We start from the raw sequence: 17,334 nt of genomic DNA on the forward strand, positions 1-17,334 counted from the left end.
AAGTAAATCTGCCATGTTATGTGCCACTTTGTTACTCAAAAGTCACATACATAAAAGTCACTCAAAGCAAAAATTTATCAAGTTCAGTTTCTCTCATTTATGCTAGTTTCATCATGAATAATATACCTGCTTTTTTAAAAAAAACATCTATGGTAATGTTCAAAAGAAATTAAAAACTGAGATTTAACAGCAAAATGAAATTCTTCATCTTAGAGAACCAATTTATTCATAAAATTTCCTCATCCTTTTTCCAAGTATCTGTGCAAAATATTTAAAAGGTGTTTAGAAACCTAACATTTCCATGCTCTGCTAGCCTTTGCCAAGTATTTCAACACAGAACTGTGTACACACAGGACTGTATAGAGGATAATAAAATCTGAAAGAACAAAGGAGTTTTCTTTTTACTAAAGACATGTGGAGACTTTAAACTAAAACCTGTTAAGTAAATCTGGAACATAATAAATATTCCCAGATCAATTTTTTTTTGTTTTTAAGCAGATTCAGAACGCCTCTTCTCTCAATATTATAGACATACTGAGCTGCCTTCATGACTTCACTGTGCAAAAATGAAGGATGATTTTTTTGTTTCTATCTGCTGCAACTTTTATTAAGTCTATCAAAACAAGGACTCGCTCCTCTATCAAGCTTCATGATGCTTTTGTGCGAAGTCACCCCCAGCCCAGCAGTTTAATCACTAAACTCAGAGATGGACCTTTGTTGTTAGAAGCTCTATCTATTTATACTGCTTCTTCTCAACCAATACCCAGCCACAAACACTTCACCTTAAACTGTACTAATACCTTCTCGATTATTCACACGGTCTACCCTAGCTATCAAGCTATGATACAGCAAATACGACCTCAATGAATAGGAACCGGTTCTTCTAGCGCCCATATGTAGGATGTTCTATTTCATTTACTCCGAAGTATTTTTGTTCCCTTTGAAACTAATTAATCAAACATCCCAAATAACATAGCTATCTTTTATTTACAGACATCAGATAATTTCAAAGCACTACTACAGAATGGCACTAAAAGCAAGCACTCTGTACAAAGATATTAAGTAACAAAAAAAAAACTAAATTATTTTCCATTGATGTTATTTGTAAGTAACTGAGAGTCCAGGTTGTAAGCTGAGAGAAGGACATAGTTGAAAATAATTATCTACTGGCCTATTAAAGTTGTTTGTTAAAAGCATTGAGCATTTAAACCTATTCTGATCAGTTCAGAAATTGCTTCACTGAATCTAAAGGCCCTGTCATCGAATTGCTAGGACATCCCTAGTTTGCACGATAAGTTGCAAACTAGTACATATATCTCATGAAAGAAAAATCATTACGTACTACCATAGTATGTTTCTACCTAGGCTTAGACTGAAATGAATCTGTCTTAAGCAGAGTCACAGGCAATAATACAAAAAACACAAATGGTAAGTTCTATGTAAAGAACTAAAGTCCCAGTGTTTGCAGCTCATGTTTTAAGTTGTTTTGGGGCTTGCTTTGAGTTAGTGAGCTTCGGGAAAGTTTATTTGCAAGGTGAGACCCTAACAGCTGCTATAGCAAGATCCAAAAACTAAAGACTTCCAACAATTACCAACTGAAGATTAGTTGTATTTCCAAGTATTAAAGCATTTCCAGAATAAACATTCCAAAGAAGAGTCCAAGATATGAAATAGCTTATGTGTGTATATAAATGAAACATAAGCTAAGAAATTAAGTACCAGACTCTAAAGGCAAACAGATTAAATCCCATCTGGTATCAACTCTATTAGATAATCTTTATTCCTACAGTGAAAATTCCCTTTAGTTTTCTCACCATTTTTTTATTGCATTTTCTTCATTTAGTTTTTTATATTAATTCCAGTATAGATAACATACAGTGTTATATCAGTTTCAGGGGTACCATACAGTTTCAACAATTCTATACATTTACTCAGTGCTCATTATGATAAATGTATAATCTTCTCACTTCTAATCTTTCTGGTCTCCAAAAGTATGAATTTGTAACTCATTTTCCTTTAAAAAGGAACAGTACTTTCCTCCATCTTAAATATTTGACAGGATTCTGATTTTTGACACATAGATTTATAGTAACATGATTTCACTATATCTCTGTCATTTACTTTAAAAGAAAAGCAGAATTTTATACTCTACTCTTTTGATATTAAATTCTGGGTATGTCAGAAACGGAAGGCAAATAAACTTACCTTCAGAGAATCAACTAAATCATCAACTAAAAAGAGGCGTCTCAATTCCTTTATCGTGCAGTTCACATGACCAAGAGCAGAATTACTGTATTTCTGAACCAACTCCTCAGATATAGCGACTTCAGATTCCAAATATGCCCTGAAAAACAAAACACATCCTAACTGTCACTGATCAGAGTATTTGTCCTGGATGTCTATCAATCAGCAGTAATGTAATTGTAAAAGAAGACATTAGTTAAAATATTTTACTATAAAACCTGGATTCCAAATTAAGCACAATGTGAAAATTCACCAATCGATGCATATTTCACAGACATGCACACGGGCAGCTGATGAGCACAGAAAAAGATCATTTCCTTTCAAGTCAGACTGCTCTGGACTTGATTCTTATACTCTGCCACTTACTTGTCTATGTAACTTTGCAGTTATTAATTATCATGAGGATTCAATGAGTACAGTGCTTAATGCAAGCAGGCATAAAGAAGCATTCAATAAATGGTAGCTGTTATGAGGGATTTGAGTTTTTTCTCTTTAAGCTGACATTATGCAGTCTCATTGGGTTTTCCTAACAAAGATCCTATTCATTCCCAAATACTACAGTCTCTCAGCATAACTTTTAGAGGAAACTGCCCAATAGGTCAAGGTCCGGATTGTGAAATGGCTACCACAAGTATGGTGTTAATGCTAGTAAAACATAATAGTTACTGTCCACGTAGATACCCCATTCTATACTAAGATACCTGGAATCATTCTATTTAGGAAGACAAACTGTAATGAAGAAGAAGAATCTTCGGCAGGAATGCAAGGAACTGTTTTATTAGTTATTATTTCAAAGAAGTCATTTTATCTTGGTAGAGTAGTACCAATTCAGAAATGCTAAGCATTGTCTTCTATCGTTGGAAGCAGCTCCTTATAGCCCAGTCTCTCTTTATCACTCCCCGATGCTGGTGGACACTAGTTACTCATCCTGGAAAGAACAGTCATCTGATAATCCCCTGTCCCATGGTTTACTCTTATAATATGTCTCAAATATGTCTCTTCATTTTTACTCACTATGTTATCTCTCTAGTTTAAGTGTTCATTATTTAAAAACTGGAATATTCTGTATCCAAATGAATCGCTCATCTGTTTACATACTAATCCATTCCTTTAGTCAATGCCAGGTGAGTTTTATTTTAGCTCTCTTAGGTAGTGCTACTTAGACTGAACTCAGGTAGGAGTTAGAAGACCTGCTACTATCTAGCCATGTAACCTTGCAAAGTCATTTGACTTCTCAGGGTCATGGTTCCCACTCTATAAAATTAGAGAAACAGACCTTCTTAAATATCCAGGCCTTCTGTGATTCTATAATTCCAACTTTTCAACCAGAACCCTCTTCAATCTTTTCAACCTAATTTTTTACTACTCACTATGTTGCAGCCAAATATGAGCCATTAATCATTTTTTAATCCTACTACCTTTGTTCATCATACTGTTTTCCTAATCCACAATGCTCTCCTCTTACCTCTAGTAATAGCATATCCAGTCAGTTAGTCCATCTCAAATCCCACCCACATATGAGGCCTCTCTGGCTCTTTCCCTAAGATCTTATTATGCAATTCTAACAGTGCTTTCTTTTGTGGTATTATTATAGCATTAGCCATATCCAGCTCTGACATACAGACATGTGTACACTTGTATATTTTTCCTACTAAAGTATAAGACCAAGAAAATATATTTACAATGATGGCATAGCACTCAGACAACTTACTGATTACCAGCAGGTATCCAGTTGTTATTATCAAGTTAAAAATGATCGAATATTCATATCTACCCTTAAATCAGCAATAATTTATTTATGCAGCTTTAAGAGACACAGAACAGAAGCTGATATAACTTTGAGTTCGTATTCAGCTTCTTTGTACCACAGTTTTTTTTCTTGCAGAAGACAAGATGCCTGGCCAGCAGGCACAGAGTGGCACTCTCCATCAGTGAAATCCCATGGATATTTACATTCATTCAACTAGCATGTAATATTAATGCAATGCCAGCACTGACATCACTCTTTTCCAGAGATCAGAGGTATTAGATATAGACAGGATGGTACCACCTTTAGAAATGTGACTGGGAGAACTTGGAAAAACTGTCCAACAGGATTAATCTGGCATGTTGGCTGAATTTATAATGACTCTAAAAAAATCCTCTGAAGAATAAAGTGTTTCTAAAAAAATAGGGAATAAGACAGCCACCAGATTTTTTTTCCCAAAAGTCTTCTTTAAAATCAAACAAGGTCTCAAATTGATATTGTAGATAATTTAGAAGTTTTGGCTTGACAATATTTTTATATTATTTCAATATATCTAATTAAAAATCATATTCCTGTATGATTTTTGGCATGATATGGCTACCATTTTGAAGCTGCAATTTCAAGTTACTGAACTTCAAATGTTTCCCTCTCTGTGGAAAAGAAGAATACCATCTGTCTCATTAAGTTGTTATGAAAATTAAGTCTGTGCATAAAAGGCCAGGGACATATGAGCCACTCATAAATGTTGGTCTCTCTCCCAAACTTTTTTTTTCTCTCCCCAAATTTTATAGCATTGTTACTTCATCAATATGAAGAGAGCTAAATAACCAATCTTTACAATAAGCAAAATAATATAGATTGCAAAGTTTGAAAATTGGTTTACATTTACCCCTTAATATCAACTATGTATGTTCTAGGTAGTTATATACTCATTCATGCCCACAGATACCTGCCTTACCAAAATAGTTTTAAAATATTCAAAATCTATTTGAGAAAAAAAATGATGTCTAAATACAAAACAATTAGAGATCATTTCAAAGCCAATAGGAAACGAATTCTCAGCTCATTTGGAACCAGTATTAGGGAAGCCTTCAAAAAGTTACATCTTGAAATCAAACACAGAACCCAATAAAAAGTAAAATAGTTTGGGCAGCCCCGGTGGCGCAGCGGTTTAGTGCCGCCTGCAGCCCGGGGAGTGATCCTGGAGACCTGGGATCGAGTCCCACATCGGGCTTCCTGCATGGAGCCTGCTTCTCCCTCTGCCTGTGTCTCTGCCTCTCTCTCGCTCTCTCTGAATGAATAAATAAATCTTTAAATAAAAAAAAAAAAAGTATAATAGTTTAGGTCATCTGAGAAGCTAAAAAGGCAGCATGAATGGGCACAACATCCTAGAAGAGGCAAATGAGAGACAAGATAAAGATATTTGGACTTGATCCTATAGTGAACAGAAAGCCCGTTTGCCTAAAAAATAAAAGTATCTGAAGAAAATCTAACAATAGCTATAAAAGCTGAAACCTAGGTAACCAGAACCCAATTTGGTAACAAGTGAAGCCCATCCAGAGTAGACAAACTTCTTCTGTAAAGGCCTAGGAAAGAGCACTTAGGCTTTGAAGTCCACATGGTTTCTGGCACAATTGCTGCTATTATAGCATGATGAAAACAGCTAAATGATTGAGTATGCCTATGTTCAAATAAAACTTTATTTACAAAAGCAGGATTTGGTCCCTGGCTATAGTTTATGGACTTGTGTTCTACAGTGAGGAAGCAGGAGAAAACAACACAACTTAGTTCTTTATGTGAGATGGAAACAGATAACATCAAAATTGGGAGCCTGAAATGAGAATAGCAGTGATATTACTGATAGAAATTGACAAGTTTGAGGGAAAAAACATTCATTTACAGACATGATCAGTTAGTGGCTGTCAAGGGCAGAGTGGGAAATGACTACCAATGGGTAGAAAATGTCTTTTTGGTATGTTGAGAGTGTCTGGAACTAGATGGTAATGGTTGTACAATTCTAGGAACATATTAAAACCACTGAATTTTATAAATACATGAATTATATCCTAATTTTTTAAAACTGGGGAAAAAGACAGTTTTTCTGTCTGAGTCTGAAGTCAGAGCAGAAGATCCAAACTGAGGTATGTCCTAATTGGTAATGGCCAGTTATGTATGTGATGCAAGAGTGTACTTATAAAAATAATGGCAGAAGATCATTTCAAGACAAGAAACGGCCACACAGACACACAAAGGACAACAGGACAATACAAAAGTATGCTTTATGGAAGAAGAAGAGAAAACCAGACAGAAAAGGAAGGGCAAGAGAACACACAGGCACAATAAGATAGCATTATAGAAAAACACGCACATACTAGTGGTAAGAAAGGTATTTCAAAGATCAGATAGCATAAAAAACATTAAAGAAAACAGAACTTTCACCAATCCTAATCATGTTAAAAAGATATAGCTTCTATTAAAGCAAAATTAGATAATCAATACCTAGTTCTAAATAATATTACTAACACATAGAATTAGGCTAATGACATATAAACTCAGTTTTTTCCATCATGAGCCCATGAAATAAATTACCTTTAACCCTCAAAAATCTCAAAAGCAGATGCTTTGGGTATAGTTTTTTAAGCAAACATCTGCAATGATCTTTGAGCAGTAAAAAATGCATGCCTGTAACTCTATAGAATGACTCTTAATATTAATCCTGTTTATAGTGTTGCCAATGTGTGCCTTGTTTTTCAGACATCTCACCTGAATGGGTGGCCTTCATCTGATTTCTGGATAGCTTGGATCACACCCTTATATATCCTAAAGCTGATAGTCACAGAGAGCAGGGCCAAGACAATGTAGGCCGTTACACTCACAATGCTGAATACTGTCAATGAAAGCAGCAGGAATAAGCTGGCACCAAACACTACTCCAGTCTTCTTAATGTCTCTCCAGTAGAGGAGGTCAACAACTAAAAATTAAAAAAGAAGAAATCTGAAATTAGAACATTATTTTATCTACATCTCGATTTCACACATTTCTATTTGTTCCACCTACAAAAATTAAAAGGTCTCTAGAGTAAAACGAAAATTTAAAGTACTAAAGAATTAACTTTGTAAGCTACATTTTAAACCTCTTCTAATTTGTAAATTAGAATCATACTTGCATCTGTTTACCATAAATTTTTCTCATGCAAATATGTTTCCTTCATGTCCAAATCACTCTGGCTATGCAAGACTGTTCAATATTGCAAGCCCCATATAGCAGACTTTTAATCCAAAACAAGTTTTCTGAAAAATCATCTTGAGGGTTTTCAACTTCATTCACTGTATGATATAAATACAAATAACAGAAAAAATCCTAACTCACTAATGATGTAAAAATATATTTATTTGCAAAAAAAATCAGTAATTCAAAAAATGTTAAGAAACAAAACTATGAAAAACTACACATAGGAGTTCTACAGCTTTGCTTTTAAGAGAGCTCTCTTTGAGAAACATGATGAAATTGTTTCCTACCCTGGCTATCATTAAAACAAAAATTTCCTACAAAGTCCAAAGACAAAGGGTAACAGCCTTTAGATTACCTGAAAAGCTACTTCTCTTTGAGAGTAGATAAATACAGTGCCTAAAAATGTAGGTGTCCAAGAAAAAAAGAAAAACTAAATGTGTTACACTGTTATATAATGTTTATTAATAGAAAGGAGTCAGACAAAGCCAAACTTAGTAAGTTTGCTCTTGGCTTATGGTCAGAGCCATTGTGGGGATCAAATAACCATAGGCCTGCTGCGGTCTTAAGGTTGGGTTATGTACAACACACAAAGAATTCTGCAGTGTGCCAAAGGGTTCTTCTTGAATGCACAGGCTAAACATAATTCGTCTCTCTCTAGATTGTGAACCCGAGGAGGGAAAGGCTAATATTCTTATAGTAACATAAGTATGGGTATATTCTTAGTACAATCTGAAGTACCTGTTAAGTTTTAAGATCAAGAAGGTAACAGAAAAATCACATTTCCAGGGGCTGCTTTGGTCTTGAGGTTCTCTAACGTATGTAACTTTCCTTTAGTTTTGTTCTATTCAATTAGCTTCCACTATTGTAAAAATATATAGTAGCACAACTGAGAAATCACCAGAACTTGAAGTAGTGTATCTATGCTATTAAAATACCATGAATAATGTCATATTGAATAAAGAAAGAGCAAGCAGTGCTAATAGTTTTGTGACATTCAGCAAACCTTTATTGAGCTGACTCTATTCAAGAAACTCAACCCAGTAGAATGAATTAAGAATCTGAAAATGGGGATGTGGGATTTTCTTTAAGGCCCTGTCCAACTCTAAAACACTCCAATTCTAGTAAGACAATAAGACTCATAAAAATAATGACAAAAACAAAAAATAACTGTTGCACCACCATGAGAATTCAGAAAAGAAAAAACCTGGAGAAAACTTTAAGGCTGTGAAAAAAGTTGAGGTGGGTCCTAAAGAATGGGTAGTCCTGAAAACATAAAGATGCAGGCTTCATTATAAGTCTCAGCTGCAAATGGTTCTCATAATTAATGTATTTTTGTTTTTGTTTTTTTAAGGGGTACAATGAGAGGGTGGGGGAAGCAATGATAAAGACTGCCCTTGGTAACATAATTCTTTCCTGTGAGGCTTCCCTGTGCTTCAAACAAAGTACTTAGATTCTGGTGTTGGATCACCTACACTCAACAACTGGCTTCATAATTTATTAGCTATGTGACCTCAGCAAGTCACTACATCTCTCTGTACCTCTGTTTCTGTATCTACAGAATGTGTATGCAAATAGGAATGATTCTATTCAGATATTGTGAGGATTAAGTAAAAAAATGAATTAACAAAAGTTTTCATTAGTAAGACAATGAATATAATGCACTTAATATAGTACAGGGCATATAATAAATTCTTAAAAATGTCAGGATTGTTATTTGTTGTTATTATGAACATCATCACAGTCACTATCACATTCTTACCGAGGTATTAAACATAAAGAAAAGAAAATTTCAGCCAAGTTAATAAATTATATTGCTGTTATAAACCTACTTTATAAGCCACATGGAAAAGGATTTTCAAACTCATTTAAGATTTCACTAATACAGAACAGAAAGTTGATAACCCAGAATAATCAGCAAGTAAAGTACACCCAAATTTTTAAATGAACAAATGCTGCCTTTAAAAAAGTATGGTTCTCAAAGTGCTCCAAAAACATTTATTAACCTTCAAAATCATTACTGGTTTTAAGTTAAAATAAATGCAGATACCTTCACTATTCCTTACCATCATTAAAAACTATTCAATAAGACCTGATTATAAAAGAAATGACTTCCAACTTGAGATGAACGACATAAATGACTAACCTAATTACCTAACGTAAGAGCTAGGTAACTGACAGTTTCAATGATGAACTAAAAATTATTTATAATTGGTCTATGATTTCTAATACATATGGCAGAAGAAATTACCAGTAGCTGGGATTCAAAAGACCCACAACCTAGTACTGGCTCTGCAACTGTACAACTCTGGATGAGACTCCCAATTTCTCTGGACCTCAGTTTTATCATTAGTAAACAGGGCATCAGATAGATGATTTTTCTTTTCCCTTCAGAACTAACACATGGTTAGTACAACGATACACAATCAGTCCTGCATTCAAATTCCCAATCAGTGGATGTGAATTAATGAGATTTTATTGTTGTATCATCTGTGCCAAATATAAATCTTAAAATATCTCCTTCGTTTTTAGTTTTTGATTTTCTTGAGAGGGGCTTAAATATTTTTATTCATACCAGTCCTTTGAAATGAACCTTACTAAAAAAAAAAAAAATGCTTTCTTTTTTAATTATCAAACCTTATTAAAACTTTAGGAAGACAAAAATTCATATTCCTACAATTTTTCAATCTATTTTTAACTATATCATTATGATCACAATATGATAGAAGCTTAAAAAAAAAAAAAAAGACTGAGAAGCTCCATACCTTTTAAGTCTGAGAGATGTTTCAAAAATCTTTTCCAGGTTGCTGATCTACATTCTCCACACAACCCCCCATATTGCCTGAGTCAATATTTACCAGGTTTTACATTGTGCCAAATACTGTTTATACATTATATAACATTATCTCTTTCAATTATTAAAACCCTAAGAGGCCGGCTTTCACCCAAGAAAGTGAGAACCAGCTCTTATATGATTGGACTCAGATCACTCAATTAGTAAGTGGTAGAACATGGAGTTCAACACAGACTTCCTACTGATCAAACTCCTATGCCCCATGTAAGATGCCAAATTGAAGGTTCGGCACATTAATGTCCTTCAAAATATCACATATACCTGTTGGCAGATAATCACCATATATGAGATGAATCACAAAGGCCAAGAAAGTCAAGGTAAAACTAACAATAAGATAGGTTAATTAATAAGAGACACAAATTTTAATGTGACTACTTAACCTACAGTTAAATCCAAAAAGGAGGAAAGAGCTTATTCCAATATACCTGAAGGTACTTTCTCACAATTGAAAACTGTAATCAAGTTGTGAAAAAAACATCTTTAAAGAGCCATGTGAATCTAATTAAGTAAAATAAGAAACTGTATCTATGGAAAAGTACATCAAATTATGTAGCTAGTAAGGACAGTGATGTAGATCTATATTACCAAAGAAACATGTCCATATTGGTAAAAACAAAATGTCACAGAAAGATTCATATAATAAAAATTTAAAAACAGGATAACCATGAAGTCTGAAAGGATATCTAGTAAATACAGTTCGTACACCTCTGGGTAGTAGGGTTAATAGATAAGTTAAATTGCTTCTTTATTTCTTTCTATGCCATTTGAAATTATCTCTCTCCCTTCCTCATGGCAAACATGAATTACTATTATACTTAACAAAAAAATTCACCCCTTTCCATTCCTGTTCAATACCGCTAAAGAACCTTTTCACACAAGTGAGGCCTTCCCTAGTAGGTTTTCCTATGGGGAGGAGAATATAATGTACACTAGCTTAATAAATATTTAGATCCAGGTGATGGTTAAAATTTTAACAGTAGATAACTAAGTTGGTAACTGTGGTGCTTTGGGTTGAATCAACTCAATTTCCCCAAAGTTGATAATACTGGAATAGCCATATATTATGTCCAGTAGTATTCAGTGATTACAGCCTAAAATAACTACATAAGGGTACAGTAAACTCTAACCTACTACTTTCTTTCTCCTATCGTATGATTCCTAGAATACAGCCTTTTCAATAAATGGAAGAGCTCTGAAAATCTCACGTGTAAGCCAATATCTATTACATAAACATATGCAAATAGCCATACAAGAATACTTAAAAGCAGATATGTTTGAAAGCTTTGTTAAAACAAGCCCTAGAAATGCCCTACTGGAGCCAGAGACTCTTAAAGCACTGAGGAGGAAAAAAGGGAAGAGTCAAGAGAGATAAGACAACCAAGTAAAGAAGTCATACATAAGACAAAATTAATATATCCTAGAACAGGAAGGTCTGAGAAACAGTCTACACTCTTACCAAAGTCACTATACAAAATATAGAAGGATTTCAGTATTTTTCTGTAAAGAAATCTAAAAGATTGCTAATGAAGCTGTAAGGATGAAAAAATATTAAATTATAAAAATATTAGCATTGGGCAGCCCTGGTGGCTCAGCGGTTTAGTGCCTGCCTTTGGCCCAGGGTGTGATCCTGGAGATGGGGAATTGAGTCCCACGTCAGGCTCCCTGCATGGAGCCTGCTTCTGTCTCTGCCTCTCTCTCTCTCTCTCTCTCATGAATGAATAAATAAAATCTTAAAAAAATATATAAGCATTGTCCAATATTTCTATTCCTTCAGATTCTTTAAATTGGTTTTAATGAAGAAATTTAGCAAGATTTCAGAATTGTTTATTCTCAATTAGAGGGAAGTAGTCATAGTTTTAATAAAATCCTAAGAAATATATTCATATGCTGTTGCTTCTAATATTCATCAAGAGATTTATATCAGATAATTAATTAATTTAGATTTTCGGGATCCCTGGGTGGTGCAGCGGTTTAGTGCCTGCCTTTGGCCCAGGGCACGATCCTGGAGACCTGGGATCGAATCCCACGTCAGGCTCCCGGTGCATGGAGTCTGCTTCTCCCTCTGCCTATGTCTCTGCCTCTCTCTCTCTCTCTCTCTCTCTCTCTCTGTGTGACTATCATAAATAAATAAAAATTTAAAAAAAATTTAGATTTTCAATCCAACTGTCAAAATCAGGCAGACATCACAAGAAAACTACAAACCAATATTCCTTATTAATACAGAAACAATAACCCTCAACGAAATACTACCAAACTAGATTCAGCAACACATAAAAAGCATTATACACCATGGCCAAGTGGTATTTATCTCAGAAACACAAAGTTCATTCAACATATGAAAACCAATCAATATTAATAGAATTAAGGTCAAAAACTGCATGATCATCACAATAGTCACAGAAAAAGCATCTGACAAAATTCAGTACCCTTTCAATAAAACTCTCAACAAACTAGGAATATAAAGAATGTCTTTGGGTTACAAAGGGTATACAAAAAAAAAAAAAAAAACCAACAGATAAAATCATACTTAATGGTCAAAGACTGAAAGCCTTCCCCCAAAACCAGGAACAAGACAAAGATACCCAATCTTTCCACTAATCAACACTGTCCTGGAGGTATGAAGTAGAGTAATTAGTCAAGAAAAAGAAATAAAAGACATCCTTATTATAAAGGAAGAAATTTAACCATCTCTATTTACAGATAACATGATATCGTATATGTAAAATCCTAAAGAAAACAGCTACTGGAATAAAAGCCTGCAGGACATAAGATTAAATTAATATACAAAAATCAATTGTATTTCTTTTTTTAAAAGATTTTATTTATTTATTTATTTATTTGAGAGAGTGACAGAGCAAGCATGAACAAGGTGGTGGGAGGATGGGCAGAGGGAGAGGGAGAAGCAGACTCCCCTCTGAGCAGGGAGCTGATGCAGGGCTTGATCCCAGGACTCTGGGATCATGACCTGAGCCGAAGGTAGATGCTTAACCACCTGAGCCACCCAGGCGCCCCTCAATTGTATTTCTTTAAACAGCAATGAGCAATCTGAAAATGAATTAAGAAAATTATTCCATTTACAATAACATCAAAAAGAATACTTAAAAACAAAGTGAAAAAATCCCCAAGACTTAGAAATTGAAAACTACAAAATACTGTTGAAAGAAATTAAATAAGTCTTAAATGGAAAAGACATATGTTTATGGATTAAAGGCATTATTATTAAGATGGTAATACTCCTTAAACTAATGTACATAGAGTACAATCTCTGTCAAAATCCTGTCTTTAACAGAAATTGACAAGCCAACTGTAGACTTTGTATGGAAAAGGCAAGGTATCCAGAACAGTCAAAACAATCTTGAGAAAGAATCACAAACATGGAGAACTCACACTTCTTTTTTTCAAAACTTCCTACAAAACTAGAGTAATCAAGTCAGTGTGGTAGTTGCACAAGGATGGATGACAGATCAATGGAATAAAATTAACAGCACAGAAATAATCCCTTCATGCACAGTCAGTTGATTTCGACAAGGATGTCAAGACAATTCAATAGGAAATTTTTCAATAAATGGTGCTAGGACAACTGGAATATTCAATTGCAAAAAAAAAAAAAAAAAAAGAAGAAGAAGTCGGACTCCTATCTAACACCATATGTCAAAACTATGGATCAAAATGGATCACAGACCTGTAAAGCTGAAACTATAAAATTCTTTGAAGAAAAAAATAGGCACATATCTTCATGACTGTTAGGTCAAAAAAATTAGACCTCATTAAAATGAAAAACTCTGGGATCCCTGGGTGGCTCAGTGGTTTAGCGCCTGCCTTTCGCCCAGGACGTGATCCTGGAGTCCCACATCCGGCTCCCTACATGGAGCCTGCTTCTTCCTCAGCCTGTGTCTCTGCCTCTCTCTCTCTCTCTCTCTCTCTCTGTATCTCTCATGAATAAATAAATATAATCTTTGAAATAAAATAAATAAATAAAATGAAAAATTTTGTACGTCAAAAAACACTATCAAAAGAGTACAAACACAACCCTCAGAATGGGAGAAAATATTCACAAATCAAACATCTGATAAGGGACTTTTATTCACAGTATATATATAAAAAAAAACCTCTAACAACAATAAAAAGACAAGGCAATTAAAAATGGGCAAAGGATTTGAACAGACATTTCTCCAAAGAATATATACAAATGGCCAATAAGCAATGAAAAGATACTCAACATTATTAGTTATTGGAGAAACGTAAATCAAAACCATAATCAATACCACTTCAGACACACTAGAATGGCTAATATTAAAAAGATGGACAATAGCAAGTGTTGACAAGAAGTAACAAAGATTGGGACCCTCTTACGTTGCTGATAGAAATGTAAAATTCAGCCACTGTGAAAAACAAATTTGGCAATTTCTCAAAAAGTTAACACAGATTTACCACACAATCTAGCAATCCTACTCTTAGGAATTTCCAGTCAGAAGACTAGAAAACCTGCGTCCACAAAAAAAATTCTATTCATAGCAGCATTATTCCTAACAACCAAAAAAGAGCAAACAACCCAAAAGTTCAAAAATTGGTGAATGGATAAACAAAATATGGTATATTCATACAATAAAATACTATAGGTCCATAAAAAGGAATGAAGCACTGATACATGCTACAACATGGATGAACCTTGAAAACATCATGCTAAGCGAACAAAACCAGGCAAAAGGTCACATATTGTATGGTTCTCTTTTTATGTGATGTCTAAGATAGGTGACTCTATAGAAACAGAAAGTAGATTAGTGGTTGTCAGGGGCTGGGAGAAACAGAGATGAGGAGTGACTGCTAATACGTATGGAGTTTTGGGGGGTATGGGTAAAAATGTCCTGGAATTAGATAATGATGATGGTTGCATAATTTTATGAATATATTGAAAAATCAAGGAATTGTACACCTAAAAAAATTTAAAACTAAAAAAAAAATCGTTTTAACATCTGTTTCTCTAGTAGGTTGTAAACTGCACAAGACAGCACATTGCCTTAATATCTATCATATCCCCAGAGCTCAGCACAAAACCTAAACCAACTAAACTTTCAATAAGTATTACTGATTGATTAGAATGAATGCATACTTTATGCCAGTTTGAGGCATGTACTAATTCTAATTCAAAAGTTTTTTTCTGTGCTTTAGATTGCACAGGAGTTTTATGTAAACTATTTTCAGATATCTACACTTACTCAATAACAAATAGCAATGCTTTCAGATAACTTATAAAACAGCAAATATTATTTTACAAGCTCATCTCTTCTTACTACACCCTGAAGGACTGATGAATGCCTTTCATCTTTATACTCCCATTACCTGCTTCATTAATATCTTCTGCAACGTCTGAATAGTGGCCAGATTATTCTTAGCAACAGAAACATTTAAATTTAAAACTATACTATTTTCAAATTAAAATAAAGGACATCTTTAAATATAAAATAGAAAGTGACTATAATGCTGATTTGGGGTTCTTCTGTGATTATTAGCTATTTATGAATAAAGAGTTAAATGGCCTCTTTATTCTTGAGATACCAAAATTAAGACAAAGGGCTTGTACAAGAAAAGCCTAACGTTTCATGGTTCCTCAAGTCTCCTTCTATACTGAAGAGTAAAGCATTAATCCTACCGGAGCCTTTAACTTTAGTCTTTTATGAAATGTTCATGAAATATCCTTTTAAAGATCTGAGATTAATTGAACAATGCCTGTCCTGTGGGAAATGCTTATGGACTACTATATTAAAATGATGCTGACCAATTTAAATAAATTCTGGTTGTTTAGAAAAAAGTGACTTACTGTAGTGCTTTCTCATTTTTATTTTCAAATTAATAATCTTAAAATTTTTTACTTTGTGTTTTGTACAGTGCTCAGAGCAGTAGCATCCTTTTCAAAGTAAAATTTTAATTTAAAAACTCTGTACACTGCAATCTTTTCTTCAAAATAAAAACTTTTGGCCCAATACAGAGTAAAAAGAGTTGCCTACACTTGGTAATCATAAAATGTCATCTGTCATAACTAAAAATAGTGCTACCATGCATGCCTTACATACAAAAGTCATCCAATTACATTTTGCCTCAAATCAAATTCTTACTAAGCTCTTCTTTGAATAGCCTGAAGTCAGGTTTCAATTTTAAAATCTTTTGTCTAGGGGGAAAAACGTTGAACTAGCTGGTCCTAAAAACACTGGTAGGACAGAGAATGCTGGCAGGACTAACTACTTCCTAAGCAAAAGCAAATATTAAATTTTCTTTCATAAAGTCAGGCAGTTAAATGGGAAATAAATAAATAAATATATATTAGAATGATAACAAAATGTCATTTTACAACCATAATCTTTAAATAATTATGTATCTATTAGAAAATCACAATCCTTAAATCAGATTCTTCCCAATTACTAGGAAAAGTGACTAGAACTCAAGAGTTGATCATTTAACCCTACATAGTAAGCTTTTACCTCCACCCAGTAAGCACTCACCAAGCTAATGAATGACAGGTGGAAGGTCCAAAAAAGCGTGCAGAGTGGGAACTTAACTCTTTCAGCAAAGAGAGTAAGAAGGGCATGAGTCCTATTTCTTCCTTTGATTTACCATCAGTTATGACCCAGACTAGATCACTTAACCTAGTTTCCCCCTAGTATAAAATTAGAAAATAGATACCCAGCTAGGTAGTGAGGCTGAAAAGAGATTTCACACATGGAAATATTTGGTGAACTAAACACAATAAATAAAGGCAATATCCTGAGACGAAGTCAAGTAGGGCAATCAATATTAAATGCAATGCCTCACAAAGCCAAGATTTTTTAAAATGTGAATTCAACTTTCTCTGAAAGCACAACTAATTTGGTTTCAGTGAGCAAGGTTCAGGTTCATGGATACCTACTATTGCTACAAAGTAGCTCAACCAAACAGTTGGCAAAAATACCAGCATTTCCCTTGGCCATCTCCTCCTCCTGTAACTAGAATTTCTGAAAAACCACACACAATTTTGGGTCCTTGTCTCTTATCACTAAATCTTTCCTGCTTTATTTCCAACAACATTACAGCACACTGGCCAATTTCTACCACCACACATCTGAAGGAAAAACATTTCAGGCAAAATCAGCATGAATTCTATACTTGTCTTTTCTATAATAATTCAGTAGTCCCCTATTCTGAGCAAGAAACTGTCCTGAGTCCTTTGCATACTGAGCTTGGAAATATTATTAAAAAAATTATGTAGGGCTATAGACTGAAATTCAAG

At 34.1% G+C, this 17,334-nt stretch overlaps 1 protein-coding gene across 4 annotated transcripts in view; it reads right to left on the reverse strand.

Annotated features, from left to right (window-relative positions):
- RTN4 (reticulon 4) overlaps positions 1-17,334 on the reverse strand; it is a 71,620-nt gene that overhangs the window by 9,167 nt on the left and 45,119 nt on the right. For all 4 annotated transcript variants that reach the window (XM_055328207.1, XM_055328204.1, XM_055328205.1 and 1 more), the window contains 2 exons: positions 6,755-6,962; positions 2,206-2,344 (listed from right to left, as the gene is read on the reverse strand). In XM_055328207.1, the coding sequence (XP_055184182.1) occupies positions 2,206-2,344; positions 6,755-6,962 (347 nt within the window). The remainder of the gene's footprint in view (positions 1-2,205; positions 2,345-6,754; positions 6,963-17,334) is intronic.

Source organism: Nyctereutes procyonoides, unplaced genomic scaffold, assembly GCF_905146905.1.
Source record: "Nyctereutes procyonoides isolate TBG_1078 unplaced genomic scaffold, NYPRO_anot_genome, whole genome shotgun sequence".
NCBI lineage: Eukaryota > Metazoa > Chordata > Mammalia > Carnivora > Canidae > Nyctereutes > Nyctereutes procyonoides.